This window comes from Staurois parvus, unplaced genomic scaffold (assembly GCF_062004578.1).
Source record: "Staurois parvus isolate SC_StPar_1 unplaced genomic scaffold, SC_StPar_1.0 ptg000974l, whole genome shotgun sequence".
Classification (NCBI taxonomy): domain Eukaryota; kingdom Metazoa; phylum Chordata; class Amphibia; order Anura; family Ranidae; genus Staurois; species Staurois parvus.
Window position 1 is genome coordinate 496,928 of NW_028318770.1, and position 19,554 is coordinate 516,481.

Genomic DNA, 19,554 nt, shown 5'->3' on the forward strand with positions numbered 1-19,554 from the left:
GGAGAGCTTGTTCTTTGAAAAATTATCGACTTATTGGCTGCATCACCAGATGAAGATAGAAGAAAGAAAGCATACAAAAGAAAGCCATACAAAAGAAAATGAATGCAACAATTACATCTAAAGCCTAGTACACACAAAGAAAATATTAAACGAATGATCATCCATTTTTTTTTTGTTTTTTTTGCATGCTAATCTCTTATCAAAAATGAATAGGATACCAAAGTTATGAAAATTCTCATAAGAGAGAATACAACTTTGCAAGTGATGTAATTGTATTGTAATGCATTATTTCGTTTCCGAGCATGTCCGTTCTTATTCTTACTCAGTTTTTTATGAACGAATACTGTACTGATTAACGAAAACCATTTGTTCTGTTATTGTACGAGAAAATTGTTTGTGCTTGTCCCTTTGGATATTTTTGCATGAACTGTCATGATTGGCTCTTGAAAGCTGTGTACTAGCAATCATATTATCGGACAAACGCTCTGAAAGTGGTATTTTTCATTCGATATTCTCACCATGTGTATGAGGCTTAAGAGTTGGTAAGCAGCAATATAATAAATGTTTGCTTTTGGCTTTAATACCACTTTAACGCCTCCTTTTTCCCGCTTCATTTATTATTTTCCTGCTGATTATTGTTTACTCCTAATATATTAACCATTAACATTTTACAATTTTTTTTTCATTTATATTTGTTAATTTTTTTTCTAAGGCTTGCATAAAAAAAAAAAAAAATTTCAAGGCAAAAAAATATGTATACATATACACATACATGTACACACACACACATTGTATATATATTTATACACACACACATACACATCTTACGCATTGACAATGGTATTCCTGAATGAACTGGTCCAGCAGAAATGCAAAAACTGCTCTGGTCCATAAGGAATGTGGGATCTGAAGTGGCTAATAAAGCAGCAAATGCTTGTATGCCTGATATCTAAAATCCTCTATTGTCTCTCCAACTGGCCAAAGAACATGGCCTCTTGTCTCACAAGTAATATGGACATTTTACTGCGACAGCCCTGCACTTGACTTTGTCTCTATAGTGGCATTCCCAAGCAACGCTTGCAATACATCAGGCCCTGCATTATGCATCATGTCAGATCACCTGTCTGTGTGTTTACTGCAGTTGATCTCCCTTGGTCTCCCAGGCTAGCTATATTGACTTTCCTGGTGAACAGGTTGTTTTCTTTGTTTTTTCTTGTCCCTAAGGGTTTTTTCTGGCTAGTGGAAGACTCATTTTTGTATCCTTAAAGCTAAAAGGTACTTCCTCTAAGGCAGTGTTTCTCAACTCCAGTCCTCATGGACCCCCAAAAGGTCATGTTTTCAGGATTTCCGTTATTTTGCACAGGTGATTTGATCAGTTTCACTGCCTTAGTAATTACCACAGCTGTTTCATCTGAGGGAAATCCTGAAAACATGACCTGTTGGGGGTCCATGAGGACTGGAGTTGAGAAACACTGCTCTAAGGCCACACACTCGTCCAAGACAGCCTGAAAAGCTGTTGTCAAGCATCCTTGACAAGCCAAGAATTCCAAGCCTTCAGAAAAGTACACCTCAACATGAAGGTTTGTCCTCATCTGCAGATCTCAAGGTGAAGAAAGCATCTGGCTTTATATACCTGGGTATGGGAGGCAGTGGCCACAGACTACAAGTCCCAGTCCAATCCTCCTGAAAAAAAGTTTTTGCTCCAAAATTTGACTGGCAGAATATGCAGATCAAAGAACTGTGCTTTGATATAAGCACTAAACTACATAGTAATAACACTTTTTACAGGCTTTATTCACAGAGCCAGCATTTTTGAAATACAGAGAAGGGCCCAGCTGTGCAAATAAAAGCTGAGTGCTGCAGATATACTGCACTGAACAGGTGCAATGGCAGTGGAGCTTCATGAAAACATTACGTGGATACCCTCCTGCAATGTGTCTTATAACAGGCTGCTTTCACACTGATCCGTTTTTCTTCGGGTAAAAAAAGCAGAAGAAAAATATGTGATCATGTATATCTTTTGACTTCTTCACACTGATCTTTTGCAGGTCTGGTGTGTTTTTTAAAATGTCACTTGCTGCATTTTTGGTGCAGGTTTGGTTGTGGTTAAATTGCACCAAAAATGCACCTCTCTTTTAAAATCAATGGAAAAACGCTGCAAAAAAGCATCAAAAACACACTCGCTGTGGATTTTTGGTGTGGTTCCTAGTCACATGTCCTGTAGAAAATGCACCACAAACGTGGTAAAAATGTGGCAAAAACGCATATGCTATGAATGCTATGTGAAAGTAGCCTAATGCATACACATATATACAGTATAAATAGTAAATGAATAGCACAACATTGATAAACATTAAAACACTGCTGTAACATACTGTAGTTCCAAGAAAATAATAATGTTGGGTCCAGAGGGTTCCTAAGACTCTCACAATTGTCCAAACTTTCAAAATGTAGATAGGCAAACATTTGATTCTCAAGATGAACCAAGGAAGTTGTCATTCGATCTTGTGCATTCACCAAAGATTCAAGTACCCATGCACAATAAAAATTATTTCAGGTATTTGTAGTCCACATTGCCTTAACAGCACTTTTGTAAACCTTGTATTACCTCCAGAGTGAAGTTTTAAGCTGCAAAATCCTAGTATGGTTTAATTCAAAACAGTGCTGCAAACTAATGGAAAAACTGGTGTATGTTATAAAATGGGTCCTTTGTAATGTTTTTCAATGCTCTTATGATTGTAATGATAAAACATTTGACTTCCAGGTGTGTTGTATCTTCATTTAATGCCCTGAACCTTCAGAAAGGATTATTCTTCTATACTGATCTCATTAGAGAGGGATCAGTTTTGTTGTTAAAGTTAGAGTAAACTTTTCCAATACAAACAGTAGAATTTGCTATGAACATTACATTTGCCATTAATATCCAATAAACTACATATTGCTACTATAACAGACAAAATGTGGTAAAACAGTGTTGAAATTTGTATATTTAACAATTTTATATACAGTATTCTTCTAATTTAAATAATATAAACAGCAACTATTTTGAGTAAGGCTGCTTTCACACTGATCTGTTTTTCTTCCACTTTTGTGGTTAAAAAAAGAAAAACGTGTGACCATGTATTCCTATGGAACTCTTCACACTGATCTGTTGTAGGTCCGGTGTGTTTTTCAAAGTCCCGCTTGCTGCATTTTTGGTGCAGGTTTTGGCATGCTAAAAAAAATGCACTAAAAACGCACCTCCCCAATGGAGGTGGAATACGTGTAAAAGTAGCCTTAAGCCATGCAGACTGCAGACACAGAATCTGCAGCAATACTAAAAATACAGAAGAGGAACATAACTTATAAAAACAGAAAACAATAAAATCTTTGTCTTAAACTTGTTTTTTTGTTTCTTAGTGCTACATTTACCATAATATTTGAAATTCATATATCACAGATCATGGAACATCCTTCAAGGTGGACTGTAATATTTGTTCTTGTGTTGCTGGGACAGTGCGATGTTCCAACCGCCAGTGTTTAAATGAAATCAGCTCTGAAGATGATCGTAGTATGTTTACTGGTACGTTCTTAACATGTTTCCAGATGTGCAGTGCCGTCAGGCAGTTCTGTGTGTGTGAGTGTGTGTGCATGTGTGTGTATACACACACACATATATATATATATATATATATATATATACATACACACACACACCCCATATATGACCATTGGGAAGAAAGATTTTTCTACTTGCATAGATCCATGGCAATTGGCTGCATGCACCACAAGTTTTCTGAGTGGGGTTCCCTCTATTTTCACTTAAGTGATGTCTAGAACCCACATGGTCACAAATTGATTGTAATCTTTGACAGTGATTTCTTCACTATGTCATCTAAAGTAAGCAAGTACAAATATTTGGGAAAAAGTACTACATAAAAAATGCACAGTCAACCTGGGTATAGAACAAATTTGCTGTGGATCTGTTGAGATACATTTTGACTCATGATGTCTTCAATGCCTCTGTGTTTCAACAATCCCACTGCCTGCAGGTGCAGGGGGGGGGGGGATTGGCAATGGGGAATACACCAACCTACACCTGGGGGGGAAGCGAGCCATGTTTTCCAGGGAGGATTTGTCAGATTACCTATGCCATGTTCTAGCATGGCAAAGGTACTGTTCTTGGGCCCCTTCTCTTCTCCATCTACACCTCCTCCCTTGGCCAACTCATACACTCTCACGGCTTCAACTACCACCTCTATGCCGATGACACACAAATCTATCTCTCAACCCCCCACCTCACCCCCTCGGTCTCTGCCCGAATCACACACCTACTGAGCGACATATCAGATTGGATGTCGCTCCACTTCCTTAAACTGAACCTCTCCAAAACCGAGTTTCTTGTCTTCCCCCCAGCCCGGACTCCACCCCCCATTGACTTCTCCATCACATCCAACAACGCCAATATCAAACCCGCCCTGCAGGCCAGAGTACTTGGTGTCATTCTGGACTCCAACCTATCCTTCCAGCCCCAAGTCCAATCTTTAACAAACTCGTGCAGACTCCACCTCCGCAACATCGCCAAAATACGCACGTTCCTAACCCCAGAAACCACTAAACAGCTCATCCACTCCCTCATCATATCACGACTCGACTACTGCAACTCCCTCCTCACTGGCCTGCCTCGCCGCTGGCTATCCCCGCTTCAGTCGATCCTGAACACGGCTGCCAGACTCATTCACCTTTCCAACCGCTCCGTTTCCGCCACCCCCCTCTGCCAATCCCTCCACTGGCTTCCGATTGCGCAACGGATCAAATTCAAAATCCTAACACTGACGTACAAAGCTGTCCACCATACTGCCCCGAACTACATCACTGACCTAATATCAAAGTACTGCCCAGCGCGCACACTCCGCTCCTCACAAGACCTCCTTCTCTCTAGTTCCCTGGTCTCCTCCTCCCATGCCCGCCTCCAGGACTTCTCCAGGGTGTCACTCTCCTTTAGTCCTCTACTCTCCTCTCCTTTAGGTGCACCCTGAAAACCCATCTCTTCAGGGAAGCCTACCCCACCCCCTGCTAACTTGACCGACCTCCTCCACTCTTCCTACCATTCCATCCCCCACAGCTATCTCCTCCTGTGCCACCATCCCCTCCCTCCTAGATTGTAAGCTTGAAAAAGCAGGGCCCTCAATCCCCTCATGTTTTGCATTGTATTGGTATTGTTCTGTCACATGTTCTGTCCCCCTTTGTAATGTACAGCGCTGAGCGAACTATTGGCGCTTTATAAATACTGTATAATAATAATAATATCCATACCATCCTATTATTCTGGTCTGGTTCTCACGGTGAATTGTTCAGATTTATGCAAATTCTTGAGGATACTGAGTACCAAGTTTACCATGAATTGCCACGTTTACTTTTCTTAATGTAGAAATGGTGGTAAACAAGGATGGCTCCTTGGGTTCTACATTGTACAGAAAACCAACAGTAGGCAACACTATCTTAAATGATTCAAGCTCTCAACCCACCCTGCTTGTTAAAAGCATCCTCTATAGCCAATACCTAAGAACCCGGCTCAACTGTATTTCGGATACAGATTTTGAAAAAGAGGCGAAGAAGCTCTGTCAGGGCCTGGACTTAAGCCCTGGACATCAGCTGTGTCTGGCAATAACTCTTCTCACTGAGCTACCAGGAATGCTGGACAGCACTCTGCCTGATCCATTGGACAATCCTGCCTTGTGACTTGTTTTCTGCTGAATCATGATCTCTTTGCTCCTCCCATGAACTTCTTGATTTAAAGCGGCGTTCCAGCTGAAAAAAAAACTAAAAATCACCAGCTACAAAAACTGTAGCTGCTGACTTTCTAAAATACAGACACTTACCTGTCCCTCGGTTCAGCGGTGTCCTCACCATGGCTGGTTTTACTGGCTGTATTCTCTCCCTGGTGCTGGCATCTTCAGTGTGGGCACCCGACTGTGAGAGCTTGTGGCTTCACCTCCTGGTGCCCAGTGTGCATGCGCGAGAAGCGCTGTGCTTTGTGAACTTCCGCTTCCAATCGCCTAGGCGATTGCAGTGGAAGTGGGAGCGGGTACCTGTCAAATTCAGATACCCCCTCCCCCCCAGTTCCCCAAAGGTGCCAATCCTTAATGGGGAGCGGGGGACAAAGGCTTAAATTGGAACTTCCCATGTTGGGTGGAGCTCCACCTGAGGACCTTGACCTGGTACTAATACTCAGCAAAATCCATCTCCACCATCAGGAGCTTCGGTGAATACCAGTTAGTGTTTAGACCCGCAACTCAGGTGAGCCCATTTCATTTGCCAGGGTGACCTGCTTGTATACCGTTCTGCTGGTTGGTGGGAGCTTTTTGCTGCTATGGCTACTGGTCTCTGAGCCTGACACCTGACCGTGACAGAATAATCTGTCCTAAACATAGAGGCCGCTATAGCAAATGCTGTGGCTCCTTTCAGGCAGCAAATTTCAGAGCTGCAAGAGTTCGGGGTTATCTATCAAGAAAAAGTTTCAGAACTGAAAAGTGTGGTAAAATGGTAACAGGAAGAAATCCATACTCTGCAGAGATGATTGTTGGACTTGTGTTCCCGCGATGCTGCTAATACACATATGCCTCTACCACTTAAGTTCAATGGAGACCGCTGCCATTACAGAGGTTTCCTTAACCATTGTCGTATTTACTTCCAGATGCAACCCGCTGCATTTACTTTTGAGAAACAGAAGGTAGTGTTTGTTATAAACCTCCTGACTGAGGAAGCCCTAGCTTGGGCCTCCCCCTACATAGAACAAGACAGCGCAGCTCTGAATAATTTTTAAACTTTTGTGACTGCGATGAATCAGGTCTATGATGATGCCAATGTCACTTTGTTGCTGAGTACACAGCTGAATTCCGACGATGGATCTCAAACTCCACCTGGAACCCAGCAGCGCAAAATGTCAGTTCCGCCAGAGGCTCTCTGAACAGGTAAAGGATGAGCTTGCCAGAGTAGAGTCTCCTAATGATCTTGAGGCTTTCATCCAATTATGCATCCGAATCAATCAGAGACTTACAGAAAGGAGGAAGGAGAGATTGGGAATGTTTGGAAGTAATGGTGGCATGAGTTTCTCTACTAATCAGTTAATTTAGAAGGATCCAAAAGTTTCTCCAGATTCTAACAATTGAGTACTGTCCATGATACTTTTTTTATTTGCACTAACATACAATTTTGAGGATGAGCTTTCGGGGTATGTCCCCTTCTTCAAGGTCCAGGCAGTACTACTTCACAAAGTTTTAGCAGAATGTTAAAATAAATGTTAAAAGGGGAGAAAACAAAACCTGAAAAAACACACACAAACAAATGTACACAGCAATGGTTATAAAACTAGGATTAGACTAGAGATAAGACAGAGCAAAAGCAAAGACTGGAGGGAGGGGGGTCTTTGCTTTTACTCTGTTTTATCTCTAGTCTAATCCTAGTTTTATAACCATTGCTGTGTACATTTGTTTGTGTGTGTGTGTTTTTTTTCTCCACTTTTAACATTTATTTTAACATTCTGCTAAAACTTTGTAAAGTAGTAAAGCCTGGACCTTGAAGTAGAGGACATACCCCGAAAGCTCGTCCTCAAAATTGTATGTTAGTGCAAATAAAAAAAGTATCATAGACAGAAATTGGTTCTGTCGCAAGTGCACTAATACGACTACAATCATCTCCAAATTCTAACACACCCGAACCTATGCAGGTTGATGCTGTTAAGAGATCCATTTCTACTCAAGAGAAAGAGAGAAGACGCTCTGTGAACTTATGACTATATTGTGGGGACTCTGGGCATTATGCAGTTAATTGTCCCAATAAATTTAAAAGAATAATTGCTGCAACTGATGTTATGGAGAGAGAGAGAAGATGCTCTGAGAACTTATGTATATACAGGTGAAACTCGAAAAATTCGAATATCGTGCAAAAGTTCATTTATTTCAGTAATGCAACTTAAAAGGTGAAACTAATATATGAGATAGACTCATTACATGCAAAGCAAGATAGTTCAAGCTGTGATTTGTAATAATTGTGAGGATTATGGCTTACAGCTCATGAAAACCCCAAATCCACAATCTCAGAATTAGAATATTACATGCAATCAATAAAACAAGGATTGTACGTAGAACAATATTGGACCTCTGAAAAGTATAAGCATGTATATGTTCTCAGTACTTGGTTTGGGCCCCTTTTGCAGCAATTACTGCCTCAATGCGGCGTGGCATGGAAGCTATCAGCCTGTGGCACTGCTGAGGTGTTATGGAAGACCAGGATGCTTCAATAACGGCCTTCAGCTCTTCTGCATTGTTCGGTCTCATGTCTCTCATCTTTCTCTTGGCAATGCCCCATAGATTCTCTATGGGGTTCAGGTCAGGCTAGTTTGCTGGCCAATCAAGCACAGTAATTGCACGGTCATTGAACCAGGTTTTGGTGCTTTTGGCAGTGTGGGCAGGTGCCAAGTCCTGCTGGAAAATGAAGTTAGCATCCCCATAAAGCTCGTCTGTGGAAGAAAGCATGAAGTGCTCCAAAATCTCCTGCTAGACAGCTGCGTTGACCCTGGACTTAATGAAGCACAGTGGACCAACACCAGCAGATAACATGGCTTCCCAAATCAACACAGACTGTGGAAACTTCACACTGGACTTCAAGAATCTTGCAGTATGTGCCTCTCCATTCTTCCTCCATACTCTGGGTCCTTGGTTTCCAAATGAGATGCAAAAGTTTCTCTCATCAGAAAAGAGGACTTTGGACCACTGAGCAACAGACCAGGTCTGTTTTTCTTTAGCCCAGGTAAGACGCTTCTGACGTTGTTTGTTGTTCAGGAGCGGCTTGACAAGAGGAATACGACATTTGAAGCCCATGTCCAGGATCCGTTTGTGTGTGGTGGCTCTTGAAGCACTGACTCCAGCCTCAGTCCACTCCTTGTGAAAGTCCCCAACACTTTTGAATGGCCTTTTCCTGACAATCCTCTCCAGGCTGCGGTCATCCCTGCTGCTTGTGCATCTTTTTCTTCCACACTTTTCCCTTCCGTAGAACTTTCTATTAATGTGCTTTGATACAGCACTTTGGGAACATCCAACTTCTTTTGCAATTACCTTTTGAGGCTTTCCCTCCTTATGGAGGGTGTCAATGATGGTTTTCTGCACAACTGTCAGGTCAGCAGTCTTTCCCATGATTGTGATTCCTACTGAACTAGACTGAGAGACCATTTAAAGGCTCAGGAACCCTTTGCAGGTGTTATGGCTTAATTAGCTGATTAGAGTGGGACACTTTGAGCCTAGAATATTGCACCTTTTCACAATATTCTAATTTTCTGAGATTGTGGATTTGGAGTTTTCATGAGCTGTAAGCCATATTCCTCACAATTATGAAAAATTACGGCTTGAACTATCTTGCTTTGCATGTAATGAGTCTATCTCATATATTAGTTTCACCTTTTAAGTTGCATTACTGAAATAAATTAACTTTTGCACGATATTCAAATTTTTTGAGTTTCACCTGTATTGTGGGGACTCTGGGCATTTTTGCAGTTAATTGTCCCAACAAAGTTAAAAGAACAATTGCTGCAACTGATGTTATGGAGCCTGAACAAATAAATTTGATTAGTTAGTCTATCTCCCATTGATTTATTTATTTCAGATACTTCTATAGTGCTGTCAATTTATGAAGGGCTTTACATATATATATTGTACATTCACATCAGTCCCTAACCCTCAAGGGGTGTACAATCTAAGGTCCTTACCTTATATTTGTACATACAGTACACATACTAGGGCCAATTTACCTACCAGCATGTCTTTGTATTGTGGGAGGAAACTGGAGTACCTGGAGGAAGCCCACAAAGGCGCAGGGAGAACATGCTAACTCCAGGCAGGTGGTGCTGTGGTTGGGACTTGAACCAATGACCCTAGTTCTGCCAGGCAGAAGTGCCAACCATTTAGCCACTGTGCTGCCTATATCCATGAGGATGATAAAAATCGTCCCTATCAAACTTATCACTGAGGGCTGTGAAATCCCTTGCTTTGCTATGCTGGACTCAGGGGCCGGGGGGAACTTTTTGGACATAGAGTTTGCCCACAGTAAGAATATTCTCACCAGAAACAAATCTGCCCCTGTTGATATGGAGACAGTTGATGGTTCACCTTTTACATCAGGACCTGTTACCCATGAAACGGTTCCTCTGGTACTCCAATTTGAGGCTGACCATCATGAGACCATCAGCTTCCAGCTGATTACATCTCCCAAATTTCCTGTCATCTTGGGCATTCCTTGGTTTTCTACCCATAACCACTCTATCAACTGGGGGAGAATGGACTATACATTTTACATCTCCCCATTGTGAGGAACATTAGAGAAACCTTGTTGAATAAGTTCTCCACCAATCAAGAAACCACAAGTTGATGTGGTAACTACCCAGTCAATTGACAAGCTATCTCTACAATACCATGAGTTATGCGATGTCTGTGATAAGAAAAATACCGATCATTTACCTCCTCATCGCCCATAATATTGTCCCATCGAACTGTTTCCAGGGGCAGAAATACCATTCGGCCACCTTTTCAATCTGTCAGAACCTGAATTAAAGGCGCTCAGGGAGTGGCTAATGATAATTTATAGAAGGGCTTTATCGGACCCTCAGTGTCTTCTGCAGGGGCCCTGTTCTTCAGAAAAAGGACTCCACCTTGCGCCCATGCATTGATTTTAGGGACTTGAATAAAATCACTATTGAAAACTGTAAGGGAATCCCGGTGAGACGATTGGTGAATAGAAGTGGGCATGCACAAAGAAATGCGCGATCACGCACACGCAGGCATTTTGGGGTTCTAAGACAGAAGAACCTTTATCATGTTTCTTTTGGGCACCTGGTCACAAGAAAGATGTCAAACGCTATGTGACCTCATGTCTGACCTGTGCACGCAATAAGGCTCCCCTTGCTTCTTCTTTAGGGTTGCTTCAGCCATTCCCTGTTCCATCAAGACCCTGGTGGTCAATTTCTATGGACTTTGTGGTTGATTTACCTCCCTTAAAATGAATGACCACTACCTTGGTAGTTGTTGATCATCTCACAAAGATGGCTCCTTTTATTCCAGTTAAAGGGGTACCCACTGCTGAACAAACTGCGGAACTGATGGTACGAGATGTCTTTGAACTACATGGAATCCCTGATGACTGAGTGTCAGACAGAGTGCAGTTTACTTCAAAATTCTGGAAACGCTTCTGCTCAGCATTAGGCATTACAATTAATCTGTCCTTTGCTTTCCATCCCCAGTCTAATGGTCAGACCGAGAGGACCAATCAAACTCTAGAGCAGTATCTTCAATGTTTTGTCAGTTATCTTCAGGATGATTGGGTGGACTATCTTCCTACGGCAGAGTTTGCATATAACAGTTCCACACATAGCTCCACTTCTCTAAGTCCTTTTTACTTAAACACCGGCTATCATCCAGTTTTTATTCCTGATCTCCCTATTACAACTCCAATTCCTGCTGTTACTAACAGACTAACTACATTGTAGGAAATTCAGGAAAAAGTGAGACTTTGAGGGAAGCTCAAGAATGCTTCAAAAAGGCTGTTGACATGCATCGCAGATCACCTCCTACCTTTCATGTCGGTAACAAAGTTTGGTTATCAGCCAAGAATTTGAAGGTTCATATTCCATCTGCTAAGTTGGGTCAAAAGTTTGTGGGTCCTTTTCAGTACTGCTCAAATCAACCCAGTCACCTTTCGCTTAAAACTTCCTGACAGCATGAAGATTCACTCTGTTATTCACATATCGCTACTCAAACCATTTCATGAAAATCCTGTTTCTCAACGAATTCTCCCACCTCCTCCATTTGTTGAGGTACGGGGCGAAGAAGAATTTGTGGTGGAAAAAATTCTTGATTCCAGGATCTTTAGAAACAAATTACAATATCTAGTTCAATGGGAAGGATATAGGCCAGATGAAAATTGAGAACCTGAGGAGAATGTTCATGCCTCTAGATTAACAAGAGAATTCCACCAGAGTTTTCCTCACAAACCTGGCCTTAAGATGTCCAGAGGACGTTCTAGGAGGAGGGGAGTACTGGCAGGGCCTGGAATTGAACTCGGGACGTATGCTGTGTCTGGCAGTAACTCTTCCTACTGAGGAATGGTGGACAGCACTCATCCAGCACCTGATCCATTGGATAATCCTGCCTTGTGCCTTGTTTTCTGCTGAACCTTGAACTCTTTCCTCCTCCCATGAACTTCCTGATTTAAGCCATGTCCTTGCACTTCCAGTTTGCCAGATTATTGTGCCTTCCCCAGCCAATATCTCGCTCTTGTCTCTGCTGCTGCCATCCATACTTTTGCTATCACTTGTTACCAACCTTTGGATTGTTCCTCAACCATGCTTCTACCCAATCCCAACCTGCAACCACATGTTACCGACCTTCGGCTTGTTTACTGACTATGCTTCTGTTTGATCCCTACCTGCTACCTCCGCTACTGGTTCCTGACTTGCTCACCTCCTGGTGGGGCAATGCTAGGGACTGCAACTTGGTACTAACATGCAGAAAAACCCATCTCCACCATCAGGAGCTCTGGTGAATACCGGTTAGTGCTTAGACCCCACACCTCTGGTGAGCCCACGTCATCTGCCAGGGTGACTTGCTTATGTACTATCTTGCTGGTTGGTGGGAGCTTTTCTGCTAATATAGCTACTGGTCTCTGAGCTTGACACCTGACTGTGACAGTGATAATTATGATACAGTTCATAGAGGCTTCAACAGTTCATAGGCTTCAGCTGGACCTAGTAATCTCAAACCATTAATAAAATGAGTATAATGTGATTCTCATAAAACAGCACATCACTTCATATAACAACAGACATGAATAGTAATAAAAAATAACAATTACAAATAAATAACAAATAAAAATGAAGTGAGGAAATAAAAAGAATGGAAATAAACAATTCTTCCACCAAGGTGTAGCAGGGTGTGTTAAGGAGAGTAAAGTCCACCTTGATACTTCTTATATGGACAGTGTCTGTATTCAAAGATTCACTCCAGCAGCTCTGTGTCCTTTAACTGACTAGCACCCCATCAAAATGAACACTCACCAGAGCATGGTGAAAACCAAGCATAACTAGATATCCTCCTTATTAGCTCACCAAACACCACCATTCAGAAAAAATCAATAGGTTCAGTACATAAATAGAGAATACAAAATCACCACATAGCGTAAATCTGTTTGAAAACTTTACCAATTGCCTCCTTAAAATAGCACTCACATAAAAATGTAAAAAAATGTGCATCAAATAGATTCAAGCAATAATCACCATATGGATGGTAACGCTGACATCCCACCATCTCTCACCATCTTGCTTCTGTGTACAGCCTGTGGCACTTCTGGATGAGGAAAGCTACGTCACATCCGGTGAGCATACTGACATCACAAATGGTCACACATCTGACGCGTTTTGTCATTCCGACTTCCTCTGAGGGTGTGACCATATGTGAAGAGAGGTGACCTTATAAAGCCTGTCCTTTTAACCCTTCAGTTATCCATTCTGATATGCAGCCACCATCTACTGGATGAAATCCACTGCAGCAGCTCATATTGAAATAACCACAACTTCAAAACCATAAAACTCGTTCTTAGATATATAAATAACATATATTCATCTTGAAATACTAGTATGTCAGTTAGTGATCCCAATTATCCTATTCAGAAATATAAGTACAAACAAACATCAATAAGCACTTATAAAGCAATTAATGTTTATCTCTACATTTAAACCTTTGGGTACTAGAGAATCGGTCATATATATCCACTTTGTTTCCCTTTTAGATAGTTCTCTCACCCTATTGAATACAGAGACTGTCCATATAAGAAGTATCAAGGTGGACTTGACTCTCCTTAACACACCCTGCTACACCTTGGTGGAAGAATTGTTATTTCCATTTTTTAGTACCTCACTTCAATTTTATTTGTTATTTATTTCTAATTGTTATTTTTTATTACTTTAAATGTCTGTTGTTATATGTAGTGAAGCGCTGTTTTATGAGACTCACATTACACTCATATTTCATTATTGGTTTCATTATTAATTCGCCAATACATAAGCTCGTAATTTTTATGCTCTCGCGAGTGTTTACTTGTTATACAATTATAATCTCAAACCATGCAGAGCTTATTACTAATGTCCTTATAAAAGAACATCTGGGTAGCAGTGACCATAACATGATTTAATTTATTGTTAGCTGTAAACAAGCACATACGGGAAAAATAAAACCGCTCAACTTTAAGAGAGCGAATATTACAAGGCTGAGAGCTGCTCTCCAAAACTTAGACTGGGAGGGAATATTGTCATCGATGAACACAACACAGAAATGGGAGTTCTTCAAAAAGACTGTATGTAAACACACTGCAAAATTTATTCCCATGGGCAACCGTGCAAAATATATTCCCATGGCTTGTTCCTCGACCACGCTTCTGCCTGATCCCAACCTGAAACCACTTGTTACCAGCCTTCAGCTTGTTTACTGACTATGCTTCTATTTGATCCCTACCTGCTATCTACGCTACTGGACCCTGGCTTGCTCACGTCCTGGTGGGCAATCCTGAGGACCGCAACCTGGTATTAACATGCAGTATAACCCATCTCCACCATCAGGAACTCTGGTGAATATCGGCTAGTGCTTAGACCCAGCACCTAAAGTGAGCCTGCCTCATCTGCCAGGGTGATCTGCTTGTATACCGTCCTGCTGGTTGGAGGGAGATTTTCCACTGCTATAGCTACTGGTATCTGAGCCTGACACCTGACCATGACGCCCTCCAAATCAGACCAAGTGAGAGAGGCTAAATTAAGGCAATTTTTAAAAAGGTATACCAAAAAGCCAAATGACAAACGAGGCATTCCCTCATTTTCCATCTGTTTTCTAGATAAAAATCTGAAACCACATGAATTGTTACATGATACATCAAAAACCATAGCCTGAAACAACTTTTTAATCGTCAAGCAATGGGCTTAATTTTTTGATGACCTGTTCATTTTACAGATTTGTTTTATATTGGCAAAACACAGCATTTTTTTCCAAATATTGATACTTGTTTACCCTAGATGATATAATGAAGTAATATGTCAAAGACTATCTTAAGCTGGTGTTTAAAAGATCTCAATCAATTCATGACAATGTAGTTCATAGCCATCATTTAGGTGAAAATAGAGGGAACCTCACTTCAGAAATGAGAACTTTTCCATGTGGTGCATGAAGCCAATGCCCATGGATCTATCAACTTTGTCAAACATTGGGTTTTATATTTTGATGACCTGCGCTTGTGGCATGTTTTATATCAGCAAAATGAAAAGATATTTTTGTAAATGTATCTATGACCATGTTTACTTAATCTCAAATGGGAAGACCAACACCCCAGTTAGCCATCATGTATGAACAGATTTTAAAATCATAATTATACAAATGAAATTGATGGAATCCCAAGAAGATGCCAAAAATTCCACAATATCTGAAAGGTATACATTTTGAAGGAAATTTAGGATAGTTTAGGATGGTTTGGATTTATTTAGTCAGGTACTGTAGCTATGGAGCATTTGTTTTTTTTAGTCTGTATTCTTAATTCTAGTCAACAGGTATTGCTCTAGTCTCCTTTGTTAACTGTCTACTTTGATAAAAAAAAAAAAAAAAACCCTATTACAATGCAAAGTGCCCCTTCATTTTGACAGGCAAAATGCCCCATAATGTTGGCAGACAGTGGCAAAGTGAAATGCCCCTTTATTGGTGGTAAGGGATGAAGTTTTCCTTTGTGTAGTCGTCAGTCAATGTTCCCCTTTACATTATTAGTCAGTGCTAAGCTGTTTCTTTATCTGAATGGCCAGTGACAACGTGCCCTTTCATGCAAATGATCAGTGTTGGCAGTGCTTCTTTATTTTGATGTTCACTGAAGTGTCCTCCCACCATGTAGATGATTAGAATATGATGAATATAGATGAGCACATTCACGATGGTGGTAAGTGGAGATGCATCTTCTTACGTTAGTGGTGTGTGGATTAGTAGCCCCTCACATTGGTAGAGATTGATAAAGCGCACCCTCATGTTGGTAGTGCAAGAAGAAGTATCCCATCTTGTGGTGTCCATTAATGTTTGTGGTCGTTGGTGAAGCTCACCCTTAGGCCTTGCTCAGAAGGGTCAGTTTAATCTGACCCATGCAGGGTCGTGTTTTACTGGCACGGAGATGCACAGGTGTTACCTAGTTAGTCAGGTTGAAAAAAAGACACTAGTCAATCTAATTCAACCAATAAAGAATAAAATACACACACAAATAAAAAACCTCCATATACAAAATCGATGTTGAGGAAGGCAAAAAAAACCAAAATGCATGATCCCTTTTTCTGTAGTGGGGGAAAAAATAATTTCCTTCCTGATTTCCCAAAAGGCTAACAGATATTTCCTGGATCAACGACCCCTGGTGTTATTACTTATAAATATTAGTATCCAGTTATATTTTATGCATTTAGGAAAGAACACAGGCATTTTTTAAACACTCTACTGAGCTGGCCACAACTTTAAAAAATGCAGCGCTCAAATGAATAGGTTTCTAGTAAGATCATACATCAAACATATATAAATAAAACACAAATAAATAGCGTTTATATAAACGCATGTGAGATGAGTTAATGCTCAGTCCAGTATGAAAATCAATGTAAATAATTTAGATTTTAAGAAGTGTCACACAAGGGTGCAAAATTGCGTTGGAAGGCGCAACAAAGTGCATCAGTGACAGTCAGAAACTCCAAAATGGTGCAGATTCGTGCGTGAGGTGCATGTGGAAAAAAGGGTAAGTTGCACTAACCAGACAGCGTAAATTATAGCGCTTTTGAGTAATCAAGATCACTCCTGGTCATCATCATGGAATAAACGGGGTACATCTCGTAAACACGTCTGCCCACAGCCTCTTCTCCGCTAACACTCTCCAGATCACAGGGAAGGTTCCATTTCACTCTTATGCACCCAATGATAAGCACTTATTCATTTGAGCACTGCATTTTTTAAAGTTTATTGTTTAGAGGGTTGGAGGTTTAACCTTTTATGCTTGCTGCCATCTCTAGCACTCGTTTACCATTTCATCGATTTTACCACTGTACCTCTATTTTACTGAGCTGCTGGATTATCTACATTTTATTTATATTTATCCACTAACCTTTGAGGTTTGATGATGGATATCTTTGAATTGAGATCTAAAAGAGCTGTCATATCAGAGGGAGTTTTCTCACAAGAGGTAGACATTGATAATATCCATGGTCTGTTCTTACATTTATCTAACCATATCACCTCTGAAGTGCGGACCCTTTGGGATATCTCCTTTCTCGAAAAATATATCAAAGAGGGTATGGTCCCGAGGTCACTCAGGTGGGACGTACCCCCCCGACACAGATGACCCTAATAGTGAAACTGAATGGTACCTCTTTATTAATAACATGGGGCTAGATCTTCTCAAAATCTTATCAAGTTTTAAGGAAGAAGAAGAAACTTATCCATTTGGATAATGAAATTAATAAGACAAGGGAGGAACTAATCCCACACATGAATAAAGAGGAATATAGAAATGAGACTAATAAGCTTACACTCCTTCTTGAGAAAACCGAGAAGGATCAGAGGAATAAAAAGAGAAAGAAGTACCTTAGGGATTTAAATGACTATAAGTCTAAAGAGGTGTTCAGATGGCAAATCCCTAAAAAGGCTTTTGTGCCACCTACTACTAATGATGACATCATCCCATTCACATATGACACATATGACTTATAATAATAGTCCAATTGATGATGTGCAGTTTAATGCCTCTACCACACTCCGCAGAGGCCCACAAATGAGATATAACGATAACTTTCCTCATACTCCTAAGTCGGAGAGATCCCGGTTCAATATCCCTACCCAGAATAGGTACGAAGTTCTTGACAGGAACTATTCAGATATTGGGGATAGGGATATGAGATCACATCCTATGAATTGGTATAGACCCTCCTATAATAGAAGGCCCCAAAATAGATCCTTCCAACCTAGGATGAACTCCAGACCTAGATCTGGTTCTAAAATAGAATTTGGGAGGAATTTTAATCACAATAAAGCTTTCCATAATGGTCCTGGATACCGTTTTAATAACGGTCGTCCTGGGAGACATAGCTATAACACCCCGAGAAGGAATAATAATTTCACTCCGGGGAGAAATGAGGAACCCTATTCAGGACATACACAACAAGTCAGACCATCCTATTCAAGGAATACTCAGAATAATGGAAACCTAGATAATTCCTATCAACCCTATTATCATTTTTTAGGAAGAGGCCTTGCACGAAAAAGAAGTATAAGGCTAGAGGAAGACGAAGCGGAAAGAGGTCTAATAGACAACAAAAAAAGAAAGATTTAAATATTGATAGAATTTTTAACCTTAGTAAGACCACACTCTCAGAAAACGAGCTTTATTTATTAAATAAGGGGCCTAAATTTGCGCCTAAGACTGCCCTCAATAAATTCGGGACACACATAGACATACAGAAATTCACGAGGAAACTATCTTTAAAAAGATACTTCATGAATGATCCCCCTACTAGGGATATTAACCTGTAAAGGAATGGATCCACTAAATTCTCCAATCTTAGAAAAGCATCCCTCTTCAACCCCCCATCCCACTCTTATATAAACATTTTCAAAAACTCAGTCCTGAGAGATCTAAGTCATTTGAAGGTTAAAGCTGCTAATAACCAAAGGCAGATAAATAATGGGTTAAAGGATCTCCTACAGAAAAAAGATCTTGTCATTCGCCCAGCAGACAAGGGTGGAGGGCTTGTAATACTAGATAAAATGGACTACCTCAAGCAAGTCCATGACATTCTTGATGATAGGGATACTTACACCCTATTGAAGAAGAACCCCCTCATACAATATAAAAAGGCCTTGAAGGGACTAATCAAACGGGGATATGAGATGGGTATTTTAAATAAAAAGGAGAAGGAATATCTTTGCCCTGCTGATCCAAGGCTACTGTTTTTCTATTGTTTACCGAAAATTCACAAAAACCCTGTGAATCCACCTGGAAGACCCATCGTAAGCGGGATTGGTTCCTTATGCTCACGAGTGGGAGAATACATAGATTATTTTCTTCAACCTTTAGTCTGTAACACCCCTGCTTTTCTGAAAGATACGAAGCAGGTACTTCTGGACCTGAAAAATATCACTTTGCATAACCCAACCTACCCAGTCACTGCAGACGTTGCAGGTCTATATAGCAATATAAAACATGATGATGGCATTGCAGCAGCTGCTTTTTATCTTAATACAGCTACAGATATTTCAACGGCACATAAAGATTTTATCTTAGATTTACTGAGTTTTGCTATGAGCCATAACTATTTTTGGTTTGGGGATAAGTACTACCTACAGACCACTGGAGTAGTGATGGGGGCAAAGTTTGACCCAAGTCTAGCGAACCTCTTCATGTCAAGGTGGGAAGAGGATTTAATTTATGCGAGGGAGTGGCCTGACTTGATTTTTTTACAGACGCTATATAGATGATATT

At 40.7% G+C, this 19,554-nt stretch overlaps 1 protein-coding gene across 4 annotated transcripts in view; it reads left to right on the forward strand.

The window, feature by feature from the left end:
* RECK (reversion inducing cysteine rich protein with kazal motifs) overlaps positions 1–19,554 on the forward strand; it is a 449,691-nt gene that overhangs the window by 312,972 nt on the left and 117,165 nt on the right. For 3 of the 4 annotated variants that reach the window (XM_089657195.1, XM_089657193.1, XM_089657194.1), the window contains exon 15: positions 3,440–3,562. The exons of the other annotated variant lie outside the window; for it this stretch is intronic. In XM_089657195.1, coding sequence (XP_089513321.1) covers positions 3,440–3,562 — 123 coding nt within the window. The remainder of the gene's footprint in view (positions 1–3,439; positions 3,563–19,554) is intronic. 4 annotated transcript variants of the gene reach the window in all.